We start from the raw sequence: 14,676 nt of genomic DNA, 5'->3' as shown, positions 1-14,676 counted from the left end.
TGTAAAGTATGTACTTAAATTATGTCTTTTGAACAAATATGCAATACTAGGTTGGATTATATGTAAAAGTGTATGTTCAATTATTTATACATTCCTCAAATTATATATTACTTGGTTCCAGTTGTCATCTGGATTTTGTCATCCTAATATAATCTAATTTTTGTTATTTCATCTGGAAGCATAAAATTTAACAAAAGTGAGTTAATTTTCCATTAATGTTATTTCCTATTTACTGCCTGGGGGAACAGAATGTGCTATTGTAATAATTCCTACAACTTTAAAAGCATCAATCAATAAACATACAAAAATAATCATTCCACTTATCTTCTTGGCAAATAGAGGGAATCTATAAATAGCTATATCTCAAATAGAATATGATTACAATGGGGTCATAACGTAATTGACATATTGTCCCTGTCAAACTCTAATTCTGGACTATATGATAGGTTGGGGAAGGTTTTGTTTTCCTGCTGATGTCCTAGACCCAACACCACTGAGAAAATCTGATTGATTTTTTTTAAAACTTCTTGGTTTATTGGAGTATTTTCAATCTTGATGATCAGCAATAATCAAATTTCAAAATGCCATTTTCACATTTTCTATCGTTTGTTTTGGAATCTTGCTATACTTTTGGCTCAATTAGACACTGAAGAACCCTAAGTTTAGAGATTATTGATGGCCCTTTTCAAATAGATTTCAGTGTTTCTCAGTTCATAAGGCAAGGCTTCAGGGTCATTCAAACCATGCTAAATTGAAAATCTGATAAGGGGGTAATAAGTATTAGTTTTCAAGTCTGACAAGATATAAGTTGTTCAGACTGAGAAAATGGACTGCTAGGAAACTTCAATCTTCATTTTATTCTCTGGTTGGTTTGGTTTTTTCCTCTTTACATACATAGACTTAGGAATAAAGATTGATAAAGAAAAGGTTCTGCACATTGGGACCTTTCAATGTTGCCCAGTTCTTGGTGATAACTTAGAAAACTTCCTGGGTATTTGGGACACTAGTCAGTCCTTTCCCCTTTGTTCTCTCCCTTTTCGACCTCTGATCACTATCTACCTCAAATGCTACCTATGCCAGGAAGCCTTCCCCAATTTCCTGGCTGGTAACCACCTTTCCCTCAGATTTCAATCAACATTTTGTTTTGTAATGCTCTGAGATAAGCCTGTCAAGTACATTATGCATAAGTTATTTGGTATCTTACTATGTTGTTAGACCATGATCCTTGAATGCTAGGATGACATCTTATTTAAATTTTGTATCCCTTTTCCAAGTGCTAAACTCAGTGTTCTGTACACAGTAGGCACTTAATAAATGTTTATGGATTAAATGATAAAAGAAGGGGTTCTGCCAACACAGGCTGCTCCTAAAGTTAGCTGTTCTTCCCTGGAGATTCTCCATAGCAATGACTACTGGTCCAATTACTTCCCCCATACATATATAAATCACATTCCATGTATTTGAAATTTTCAATAAATCTGACTATCCATCACTAGTCTCTAACATATACAGCCGTAAGGTTCTTACTGTAGATAGCAGAGTTCATGTCTGTAGGAGGCCAAGGCTGCCTGTTGAATCTCCCCACCAGTCATCAACTCATTGTCAAAGGCCCATGTCAGTTCCAAAAGGTTCACCTTTTCTTCCATGTTGAAGTCAAGGTTCTAGAAATGATAAAGAGCTTACTGGTGTCATTGCCAGATGAGGCTGTTGCTAACAATAACCAACAGTGCTTATTGAAATTTTGATAACAATAAGTGAAGTTTAAAAGCACCTACACTATGTGCTGGGCAGCGTGCTAAGTGCTGGGGATACCCAAGAAAGGAAAAAAACAGCATTTGTCCTCAAGTAGCTCACAGCCCAATGGGGGATACAGCATGCAAACAACCATGTGCAAGCAAGATAGATATACAAGATACCTTCCAGAGGGAAGGTACTAACATTAAGTTGGGCCTATAAAGGCTTTTTGCAGAAGGTGAGATTTTAACTGAAACTTTAAGGAAGCCAAGGAAACCTGATATATGCATACATACACAGATTTTAACTGAAGCTTTGAGGAAGCCTGACATACATACATACACACACACACACACACACATATATCACATATATACACACATATACACATATTTACACACACACACACATACACACACACACACTATGCATTCATCCATCCATCCGTCCATCAGCTTATATATACAGGGCATCTCAAAGGTCATAGTGTAGTTTTAAGCTTTAATAAGCTTCAACTTTTGGGACATCCTCTATATATGACATTCTATATATCCATCTATCTATCTAACTGTGTGTCTCTCTGTCTGCCTATATATCGTCATCCACCCATCCATCCATCTATCTACCATTGGCATCTAACATTTATTTAGTAAGCTTCAAGTTTGCAAAGCACTTACACATATCACTGTATTGGAGCCTCACCATGATCCTGTGAGGTATATAGTACGTGTATTACTGGTATTAGTATAGTGTACATTTTGCAGAGAAGGAAACTGAGGTTGAGAGAAGTTAAGTCTGTGGTCACACAATTTGTGACTAGAACGATATGAACTTAGGTCTTTCTAATTTCAATAACACTATAATATCCCAGTGCTATCAAACTCAAATAGAAATGGAGGGGGGGGTGTTACTAATCATACATACATAAGGATCCCTGCAGGCCACATACTGACAGCTTCAAAATGCAATACTGTCTGTATTTTGTTTTTTAAATTTATTTTGTTAAAAATTTTCCAGTGACATCTTAACGTGGTTCAGGCCACACTTGGGAGTGTTATGAGTGCCATGAGGCCCTCAGACAGGACAGGACACAGGCCACTATAATATAGGCAGTCTCTCTCTTTCAGTGATACAGGAAATCACTTGTTTTGTGGATGGGGGAAAAAATCACCTCTTATGCCACAGAAGATGGGTCTCTAAGCTGTGAATAACTCCTGGATCTTGGTTCTTAGCATGACTTATGATCGTTTGATCAACTCATTTAGTTGGAGCTAAAAGGAAAGTCATGTAGCCTGATCCCCTCATTTTCTAGATGATGAAACTGAGGTCCTCAGAGGGGCAAAGATTTGCACAAGGTCACACAGATAACAACAGAGCCAATATTTGAATCCATGTTTTCTGACACTCCCTTCAACATGGTACCTTTGAGTTAGAAAGGACCCTCATATACCACTGAGTCCAACCCTTGGCTTCATTTTTTGCCCTACTATAGTGCCTGGCACCTACGTCAATATGTTGTGTGACAATTGGAGTGACGCCACTTGCTGCAGAGTTACTGTAGGAAAGTTCTGCCATGAGAAGGTGTCTGAGGGCAAATCATGTGGCTTGGAAGGTCAGTTCCTCAGTGTCAGGAAGTGACGTTTGATGTTTCTGGTTTAGACAAGAGGCTTCTGGGAAGAAGGAAACATTGGGCCCTTTTTGTTCCTGACCTCACCATGGCAGGTTGGGTGATGGGGTCTCTTAGAAATAGTTAGATTTTTACCTTTCTCTCTGATAATTAGATCCTAATGCTCTTTAATTAATGCTTAAAAATCCTACTCCAGAGAACCATCTAACATTTTTTTAATGGGGAAAAAGAAAAAAAAAATCAGCAAAACTTATCAGTCCATTCAAAATAGAATAACATAAGTATGTTTTCACACCTATGGACCACCCCCTACCACTGTCAAACATGTTAAAGGTTATATAGAAGTCAAGCCACAGACAGTAGGTCATGCCTGGACAGATCAGATATCATTCAAGCTCCCATGTCCTCATTGGTACTACGAGAGGATAAATGACTCACTATGTCCCAACCTCCCCTGGATGTTGCAAAGGAAAAAAAGCACCAATGTTCAGGGTCATTTGAGCTCTTTGAGAAAAGGAAAAGCACAGTGTCAGCTGTTAGAATAATAATTATAACACAAGTTATGATTATGCAAGTGCTGACTTCTGGACAATGACAAAGCTTTGTGCATTACAAAGGAGCATCTGGGGAAACAAGTCTCAGCAGAGCAATCTCTCCCCAGGAACAGAGTTGTCAAAAATGACAATAGCTTCTAACTAGCAAAACAGAATAAAGGAGGGTTATAGGCGCTCTGAAAGAGCAAGATCTCAAGCCTCCTTCTCTGGAAGATGAATTTTATAGTCACTGATTTTGGGACCCTTTCAAGATAGCACCACCACAGGGAAGGTGAGAGAAGATCACTAAGAGCAGTGGAACAACTCAGAAGGAAAGAGGAAGGAAAGAAGGAAGGAAGGAAAGAAGGAAGGAAGGAAGGAAGGAAGGAAGGAAGGAAGGAAGGAAGGAAGGAAGGAAGGAAGGAAGGAAGGAAGGAAGGAAGGAAGGAAGGAAGGAAGGAAGGAAGGAAGGAAGGAAGGAAGATCAGTGACTTCCATGTGGTCTAAGGCAAGAAATGCCATTCTCTGACTGCAGCTAGGTGGCACAGTGGATAGAGTGCTGGACCTGGAGTCAGGAAGACCTGCGTTCCAATCCAAATTCAAACCATTACTAGCTGTATGACCCTGGGCAAGTCGTGTAACTTCAGTCTGCTTTAGCTTCTTCACGTGTAAAATGGGGGTAATATAGCATCTACCTCTAAGTTTTGTCATGAAGATCAAATGAGATATTTGTTAAGCAGTAAGCACACTGCCTGGCACATAGCAGGAGCTACATAAATACTTATTCCCTTCCTTCCCTCTCTCTCCCCCTCCCTTCTGACTGACAAAAAAGGAGGCAATAGCTAATGGAGAAAACACTGGGCTCTAATCTGAGCCACCCTAGATAGATAGAGCTGCTCCACAGTCCTGAAATTCTGTGACTCTCTATGCTAACAATGGTGTAGTTCTCTCATTAAATTAAAAAAAAAAATATATATATATATATATTACTTAGAGACAAGAAATACTTTCTTCCACTCAGGCATCTTGCTACCAATAAATACTCCTCTAAATTCTAAGAAGCCAAAAAAGAAATTGCAGGATGAATTTCCTTAGTCCAAGCATAATTTCTTTTTACTCTCTCTGGGGACCGGAGAGGTCACCAAGAAGGAAACAGGAAAGTGATCAAAGCATTAGCCTAGTTTACTGCTAGAAAAGGGGACCAGGGTTCAAATCCCAGTGGCTCAGCCCTTCCTCCTTCAGAAAAAAAAAAAGATGTAGGGTGTGTGTGTATATATATATATATATATGCTGGGTGGGTTTCTTAATCATGGTCAGGAGTGATGCAGACTCTGATGACTGTGTTAAATGAAATTTCAGTATCTAGGTTTTTACATGTAGGGAGTTCTCATTCCAAGGCAACTAGCCAGGTGACACAGTGGATAGAATCACTGGACCTGAAATCAGGAAGACCTGGGTTCAAAATGGCCCAGACACTTACTAGCTGTGTGACCCTGGGTAGTCACTCTGTCTGCATCAGTTTCCTCCTCCCTATAAAATGGGTATAGGGGGCAGCTAGGTGGCACAGTGGATAGAGCACCAGCCCTGGAGTCAGGAGTACCTGAGTTCAAATCCGGCCTCCAGACACTTAATACTTACTAGCTGTGTGACCCTGGGCAAGTCACTTAACCCCCAATTGCCTCACTAAAAAAAAAAAAATTATAAAATGGGTATAACATAGAACTGACTTCCCAGGGTATTGTGAGTTTAACATGAGCTCAGATTTGTAAAGTGCTTTGCAATAGTACTAGGTGTTATTATTAATACCAAGCCTATCTTTGGAAAGGCTTTAGATAGATGCCTTTTTCCCATATGTAATCAGGAACAGGCTGGAAATTTTGTTGGCTCTAGAAAAAAGAAATGGTACAGTTGGAGAATAGAAAATTATTCAAAAGTCTATAGGTGCTACCTGGTGGTATGAATGATAGCAAACCAAAGAAAACCAACAGGAATTCCGGATGTCAAGTAGCTACAAGAAAAAACACAATACCACGGCTGCAAAGGGCAACCAACATATAGAGCCTGTCCCCTCTACAAAGCGGGGATCAAAATGCAAGAATGGAACACTCCGCCAATTCTGGGCCATGGGTTAGAGAAAATCTGCCAAAGAGAACCTCTCTCAGAACAGGGACTGCCTCAGGCCTTTTAAAATGAGCACACCTGTATATGGAAGGTAGTACAAAGAAATGACCTGGAATGAGCAGCACCAATAGGCCAATAGACCTGATGAGATAATGGGCTGTTTCTGAACAACTGGGGTTCACAAGAAACTGAAAAGGATATTGGTGTGACACCAAAGCATAACCTGCACATAAAACATACAGGACATACTGTATGTATGTATGTTGCTGGACAGACAGACCTAATCACTCCTCTGTCTCCTCTGCTGGATCCTCCTCCAGATCACACCCTCTAACCATAGGTGACCCTCAGGGTTCTGTTCTGGGTCCTCTTCCCTTCCCCTTCTATAATACTTCACATGGTGATTGCATCAGACCTCACAAATTTAATTAGCATCTTTATGTGATGATGATCATATCTACCTTTCCTGGCCCAAACTCTTTTCTGAATTCCAATCTTGCAATCTGGCCTTTCTGACATCACTATGTCCAAAAACACCTCCCCCCCACCTTCCCCACTCCCGGTCTACCTTCCCTATAGTAATAGGGGCAGACCATAACATCATCTTCACAAGCCCTCAGGCTCACAATGTAGAAGTCATCCTGGATTACTCACTATCTTTCACCCCACCAACAGCCAAGCTGTTGCCAAGGCCTTTCAATTTCACCTTTGCCACATATTTTGAATATGCCCCCTTCTCTCCTCTGACACTGCCACCACCCAGGTGTAGGTTCTATTACCTTGATTACTGCAATAGCCTTCTGGTGGGTCTGCTGGAATCAAGTGTCTCCCCATTCCAATCTACTCTCTATTCAGCCACCAAAGTAATTTTTCTAAAGTGCGGGTCCAACTATGTTACCTCCTGTACTCAATAAACTCTAGCAGCTCCCTATTGCCTTCAGGAGCAAATAAAAAATTCTCTGTCATTCAAAGTGCTTCATAATCCAGCCTTTCCAGTTTTCTTATATGTTACTCTTCAACACATACTCCTCAATCCAGTAACCCTGGACTCCTGGCTGTTCCACAAACAAAGCACTCCGTCTCTTGACTCTAGCCATTTGCTCTGGCTGTCCCCCATGCCTGGAATGCTCTCGCTCCTCTAATCAAGCTACTCTTCCTTTAAGACCTCCATAACTTCCTTTAAGCTCCAACTAAAATCCCATCTTCTACAGCACCTTCAGTGCCTTCCTTCTTTTAATTATCTTGTGTATAGTTTGCTTTGTATATATTTGTTTGTATGTTGTCTTCCCGATTAGATTATACGTTCCTTGGGGGGCAGAAACTGTCTTTTGCCTCTTTTTCTATCTCCAGGACTTACCACAGTGACTGGCACTTTGGAACTAAACATAACTGGTATGCACAAAAATGAATCTTTTTTAAATTGTTGAAAACAAAGCAGGGCTCTAACTACTAAATCTGGCATCTAGGTGGTACAGTGGGAAAAAATCTGTACCTGGAATCTGGAAAGCTTGAGTTCAAATTCAACCTCAGACCCTTACAAGCTATATAAACCTGAGCATGTGACTTAAGTCATCTGCCTTGATTTTTTTTTTTTTTTTGCAGGGCAATGAGGGTTAAGTGACCTGCCCAGGGTCACACAGCTAGTAAGTGTCAAGTGTCTGAGGCTGGATTTAAACTCAGGTCCTCCTGAATCCAGGGCCGGTGCTTTATCCACTGTACCACCTAGCTGTCCCTACCTTGATTTCTGTATCTGTAAACTGGGGATATAATAGCACCTATTCCCATGATTTTTGTGAAGATCAAACAAAACAATATTTGTAAAGTGCTTTGCAAACCTTAAAGAATTATATAAATTCTAGTTATTATTATTAAGTGAAAATAAGAGTCTGTGGATGTTTTCTTCCTACATATCAGTACAATTGACCTCTCTAATAAATCCACAGGCAGAAGTGTCATCCTTTCTGACTTCTAGGATCCTTCTATTTTAAATCCTAAAATGCAGACAAGAATGTTTCAAACCAATCTTCTCTGTGAAGGATTTTCTATCACAACAAAACAGGAAAGGACACGTGTATCCATTCTATCTGTACTCTCCTAAAAGCACAGGTCTATTCTACTTGGTGCCCCCAGTTTTGTTTTTGTTCTTTCCTAAGTCCCAAGCTCCTCCAGCCATGGATGGAGGCAACCTCATGGCTTCCATGCTAACGCTGGCTCCAAACCCTTGCTGTTTTGAGTAAGGCACATTGTTGCAGTACCAAACAGTCTGTATCAAACCTGCAAGATCTCCTTGCCATTCTTTATGCCTTCTTGTGCCCAAATGGTTATGACTTGCTCAGGAATAGCAAACCCAGTGCCATCATCGATGCTGGAAAAGATGTGCACATCCATGCAAACGGACAGAAGGGATGAGGTAGTGGAGGTTCTACAGCCATTCTCCTCATAGACCTGCAGATGGGTAAAAATGAAGACACATCTGTATATATAATGCAAACCTGTATCTGTATATATGTAATAGTAACAATAATGATTAAAAACTAGCATTTATAAAAGACTATGTGCCAGGCACTGTGACAAGTACTTTGTAAATATTATCTCATTTTATCCTAAAAACAACTGTGGAAGTGGGTACTATTATTACTCCCATTTTACAGTCAAGAAAATTGAGGCAATACCCTTTGATCCACTGCTAGGTATGTATCCCAAAGAGATCATAAAAAGGGAAAAGGACCCACATGTACAAAAATATTTCTAGCAGCTCTCTTTGTGGTGACAAAGAATTGGAAATCGAGGGGATGCCCATCAACTGGGGAATGGCCGAACAAGTTGTGGTTTTTGATTGTAATGGAATACTATGGTGCTGTAAGAAATGATGAGCAGTCAGATTTCAGAGAAACCTGGAAGGACTTAAGTGGACTGATGCTGAGTGAAGTAAGCAGAACCAGGAGAATTTTGTACACACTAACAACAACATTGCATAATGATCAACTGTGATAGACTTAGCTCTTTTCATCAATGCAATGATCCAAGACAATTCCAAAGGACTTATGATGGAAATGACTCTCCACATCCAGAAAAAAGAAGTGTGGATTCTGAATTCAGATTGAACCATACTGTTTCTACTTTTGCTTTTTCTTTTTCTTTTTTGAGGTTTTTCCTTTTTGTTCTGATTCTTCTTTCACAGCATGACTAATGCAGAAGTATGTTTAATGTGATTGTACATATATAACCTATATCAGTTTGCTTTTTGTCTTGGGGAGAAGGGAGGAAAGGGAGGAAGGAAGAAAAATTTGGAACTAAAAATCTTATGAAAACAAATGTTTAAATCTATCTTTACATGTAACTGGAAAATAAAATATTTTTATGATTAAAAAAAAGAAAATTGAGGCAAACTGAGGTTAAGTGACTTGCTCAGGTTCACATGGCTAGTTGAGTGTCTGAGGCTGGATTTAAATTTCCTGTCTCCAGACCCATCTCTCTATCTACTGCATCACTTAGCTGACATGTGTGTATGTGTATAAACATACATATATATGTATATCTAAACTATGATAGCATGATACTTTTCATATGCATATGTTTACATATACATATCTATCACTATATGCCTATTTTATAAAAGCAATGGGTTTTGGGTGGGGGGTTGGTTTTTAGTTGTGTCTAACTCTTCATGAGTCCATTTGGGATTTTCTTGGACAGACTGGTTAGCCCTCTCCAGCTCATTTTACAGATGAGGAAACTAAGGCAAACTGGGTTAAGTGACTTACCCAGGGTGATATAGCTAGTATATGAGGCTGAATTTGAACTCAGGTCCTGCTATCTACAGGACTGGCCCACTGCAGTACCTCTATTTCTCCTACTAGATTATAGATTACTGGAGGAAACGGTCTGCCCATACAAAACCTAGTACAGGGGCTTACAGAAAATGGACACTTTGACAGTCTTGATCATCACCCTCCTCTATCTCCTACTACCTGTCTGACCCTTCCTTTATGTCTCCTTTTAAGTCTTCTTCCAAGTTATGCTCACTAACTGTGGGCATCCCTCAAAGCTCTATCCCAGGCCCTATTCTCTGCTTCCATATTATCTCACTTGGTGTTCTCATCAACTCCCAAGATTCAATGCCCTATTAGAGATGATCCTCAGATATATTTATCTAGCTCTAATCACTCTTCTGATCTCCAATCTAATATCTCCAATTGCCCACTGGACAACTTGATCTAGATGTCTCACAGAAACCTTAAAACTCAGCTTGTCCTAAACAGAACTCATTATCTTTCCTCCAAAACCTCCCTCTTCTTAACTTCCTTGTTACTGTCATAGGAACCTGTTCATTCTGTTGATGACATGAACCTGTCATTCAGGAACCTGGGTGTCATCCTCAACTCTCTTACTTCTTATTTCCCATAGCCAATCTGTTGCCAAATGCTGTTATTTCTACCTTCCTGATATATCTCATTTACACCCCTTCTCTCTTGAAATTGCCATTACTACAGTGCAGGCCCTCATCATCTCATGCCTGGACTATCATGATAGCCTTGTGCTTGGCCTCTTTCCCCACTCTGGTTTGTCTTTCATTTAACTGTCAAATTAATCTTCCTAAGGACAAATATGACCATGTTACTCCCCATCCCCATTAAAACTTCAGTCAGTAGTGCCCTATCACCTCCAGGATCAAGTTTACACTCAGGCCCCACGACTCCATGTTGAGCTTTATATCTTAAAGTGGCTTAACTATGGTAATTTCTCCCCATAGAAGCTGACATGTCTATAGTTTACAATGTGCTTTCAATACATAATTTCTTTTGAGCCTCATCACAACCGTGTGACATTGGCACCGCAGCTATTACCATTCCTTTATGACAGAGGAAGGAACTGGGGTTCAGAAAAGTGGTGCCTGGCGGGTGGTCCCACAACTAGTAAGAGATCTTGAAACCAGGTTCTCTTGATTCCAAGTGATGCACTCTATCTACCAAGCCACACTACTTTACAGCCAGGGCCTATCTGTTTCTACAACCATCAGTGTCACAGAAAACAGGACAGGAAAAGGGCAGATGCCAGAGGATCACAAGATGCCTTTCTTTGGCAGGTCCTTTACCACTAGGAAAAACAGGAACAGCCTGGTGGATCCTTGATAAACACTTGTCAACTTGTGTGGGGACATCCCTAAATGGTCCATTTTGGACAAAATGATGATAGGCTCAAACTCTAAGGGGGAAAAACAAATCAAGAAGCAACAACATGGCCACATAAGCTGGCCCTGCCCCACTGCCTCTGTTTCTTCTCCAACTCCTTTCATGAAGTGGAAGCCTGAAAGACCCAGCTCCTATTAAGGAGAGGGATAAAAAGTACCCCCCCAAAAAAACCCTTTTGTGCCCTGTAGACTGATACTGGAGCTTCAAAGCCAAGCTTGTCCCCTGTCTGTCACCCTCCCACTCTCCCACATATCACTTTATATATCCTGGGAGAAGCACTGCTGTGGCCTGAAGAAAACTAGTTCTCAAACATTCTTGATCCATAGACTATTTCAGTAAAGGGACATAAGACTCTAGAAAACACTCATCCTACATCCTACATGGCAGCAATAAACCAAACAAAAACTCAGAATGCTGGGAAAGAAAGAATGGCCCTGCTTTTGATGATACACTAATAAAAGAGAAAACAAGCACATCTAGGCCAGAAACAAAATCATAAGCATTTATGCTACAGAGAAAGCATTCTGCAAACCCAAAGAACTCTTGAGAACAAGAAGGCGATGCTTTGCAGACCAGTGTTCTAGAATGGGCCTCGTGGGCCCTCTTTCCTGTACTTTGGTCCAGCCTGCCCAGTGGTGGAACAAGAATTGGATAGTTTCTGGCTTGATGGCATATAATGGAGATAATTACACTCACAAACTAGATTCTGCTCGCACTGAGATTTGCCAATGGACATCTCTGAAAACAGATCTTCAATTGCTTCTGGAAATCTTCCATCAATGTCTAAATTCATTATCATAGTAAATTTTGCTTACAATAGGCAGCTAGGTGGCATAGTGGATAAAGAATCAGGAAAACCTGAGTTCAAATCTGATTTAACACACTTACTAGCTGTGTGACCTTGGGCAAGTCACTTACCCTCTGCTTCAGTTTCCTCATCAGTAAAATGGGTGTAACAATACCACCTACCTTACAAGACTGTTATGAGGACCAAATGAGATAATATCTGTAAAGCATTTAGGATGGTACTTAGCACATTTTGTTGTTGTTATTCAGTTGTTCAGTCATCCGCTACTGTTTCTCAAAGTCAGTCCAAGTTCATGTTCATTGTTTCCATGATACTATCTATCCATCTCATCCTCTGCTCTCCTCTTTTACCTTCAATATTCCCCCGCCCCCCCCTCAGGGTTTTTTTCCAAGGAGTCCAGGGTCTTCTCATTATATGGCCAAAGTACTTAAGCTTCAGTTTCAGTATTTGAACCTTCCAGTGAATAGCCAGAATTTCTTTTTAAATATTGACTGATCTGATCTGCCTGGCACATAGTAGGTGCTATATAAATGCCGAGTATTATTCTTTTTTTTTTTTTTGCAGGGCACTGAGGGTTAAGTGACTTGCCCAGGGTCACCCAGCTAGTAAGTGTCAAGTGTCTGAGGCTGGATTTGAACTCAGGTCCTCCTGAATCCAGGGCCAGTGCTTTATCCACTGTGCCACCTAGCTGCCCCCTGGCTATTATTCTTTTTTTTTTTTTTGGTGAGGCAATTGGGGTTAAGTGACTTGCCCAGGGTCACACAGCTAGAAAGTGTTAAGTGTCTGAGGCCGGATTTGAACTCAGGTACTCCTGACTCCAGGGCCGGTGCTCTATCCACTGCGCTACCTAGCTGCCCCTGACATAGACATTTTAAATATACAATACTGGATGAATAAATTTTATACAACAACACTCAGAGATAATCTCTTGCTCAGGCTTCTAATCAGGACTGACACAGCTCACTCCACCCCCTTCATTGCTGCCTGAGAAGCTTTTGTTGGAACAGGTTCAAGTTTCTCAGTGTGACCTGTAGATTGCTGCCTCTGCAGGCCTGGAGCTCCCAAGGACTTCAAAAAGCACTCCCTGCCTAAAGCAGATATCCGTGTTCCACAGAGAAACGAGACTTCAACCTGCTTCCTTATGAGCTGAGGAAAAGGGCCATCTTAAAACAACCGAGTGACTCCCTGGGAAGCTATGTTCTCCACCTTTGGTGCTTAACCTCTTTTAAAAATTCCTATAAAATCTTTTCCAAATCAATAAAGAAAGAATATATGAAATGTTTCCCCTAACACAACCATCCAAAATAAAACATTTCTTCCTTATTAGTTTTCCTAGCATACAAAGCAAAAGAATGGCTAAAGCTACACTTCATACACATATGATGCATATACACACATGTAAACACGCAAAGAGTTCTTTCCCCGGGCCATTAAAGCAGCAGCTCCAATGAGCCCTACCAGAGAGGAGAAAGGCTTTGAGTATGACTCTGGCATTTATTTGAGGACCAGTCTAGCTAAGCTAGCAAGGTTTAGCACCAAAGAGCTGGGTACAAGATGAATCATTTTTTTGACCATGAAACTACCTCCTCAGTGTGGTACAGCTTATGATCCAGGTGAAAGAAGCACCCCATGGGGATGAACTCCCATACTATTGAAGTCATGATGCACACACAGAGACACGTACATACACATACTAAGAAAAAGCCTCCTAGCACCAATCTTCATTGCCAATGAGAAATGAAGCTATTTTTAAAAAACTGATGCCTTTGTTTTTCACCTCTAAATATATTCTTCCCCTTACTCTATCCAGTTAGCTTTCTTTAGAACAAGGATTTTAAAAAGGAAGAGGGGGTGGGAGAAGCGGTTCAGAAAAAACCAGAAGCTGGTAGGTTAGTTAAGTTGTTCTTGGTTTTTTTTTCTTGTCCCCTTGCTAATTAGAATTTTCAGTTCTCACATTGGCCCACTGCCTAGCACAGAGAAATAATATGGTAATAGCTTCTCTACTATACCCACCATAAAATATAGTCCTGAGATTAGAAATATTTGAAAATATTATGAAAATTTTCTACTGCCTCCTTTCCTTATAGAATTAATGTGAAGATGGAAGATAGGGTTAAAGAAGGACATTATCAGTTTACCAGTATTAAGAAAAACATCACCGGGGTGGCTAGGTGACACAGTGGATAAAGCACTGGCCCTGGATTCAGGAGGATCTGAGTTCAAATCTGGCTTCAGACACTTGACACTTACCAGCTGTGTGACCCTGGGCAAGTCACTTAACCCCAATTTCCTTATCCAAAAGCAAAACAAAACAAAACAAAAAACCCATCACCATAAACAAGTCACCATTAGAAAAATATTTTCCTCCATGAAAGCCTTCCTCATATGACCCCTGGGAGACAGGTTCAACCCTGGACTCTGAACCAGTGAAGTGCAAGTACTGGCAAACCCTACCAAGTTAGAGAAGTTTCAAGGACAAGTTCAAAGGTGGATTGTAGAAGCTGTTTGAGGGACAGCCTAACAAGGTATGGATGGTGGTGGTGGTGATGATAACAGTAACAACAACAACAACAACAACCAGCTTAATTATATAGTGCTTCCAGCCTAGCAAGGCACTTTGTAAATAATATTTCATTTTATTCACAATAACAACCCTGGGAA

At 40.5% G+C, this 14,676-nt stretch overlaps 1 protein-coding gene across 1 annotated transcript in view; it reads right to left on the bottom strand.

Annotated features, from left to right (window-relative positions):
• The window catches only part of NINL (ninein like), a 186,097-nt gene that overhangs the window by 78,546 nt on the left and 92,875 nt on the right, over window positions 1-14,676 (bottom strand). Inside the window, 2 exon segments of the mRNA XM_043989359.1 lie at window positions 1,528-1,661; window positions 8,290-8,460. Coding sequence (XP_043845294.1) covers window positions 1,528-1,661; window positions 8,290-8,460 — 305 coding nt within the window.

This window comes from Dromiciops gliroides, chromosome 2 (genome assembly GCF_019393635.1).
Source record: "Dromiciops gliroides isolate mDroGli1 chromosome 2, mDroGli1.pri, whole genome shotgun sequence".
NCBI classification, from domain to species: Eukaryota; Metazoa; Chordata; class Mammalia; order Microbiotheria; family Microbiotheriidae; genus Dromiciops; species Dromiciops gliroides.
Note: the sequence above shows the minus strand (reverse complement) of the source record. Positions and strands in the feature narration are given on the sequence as shown.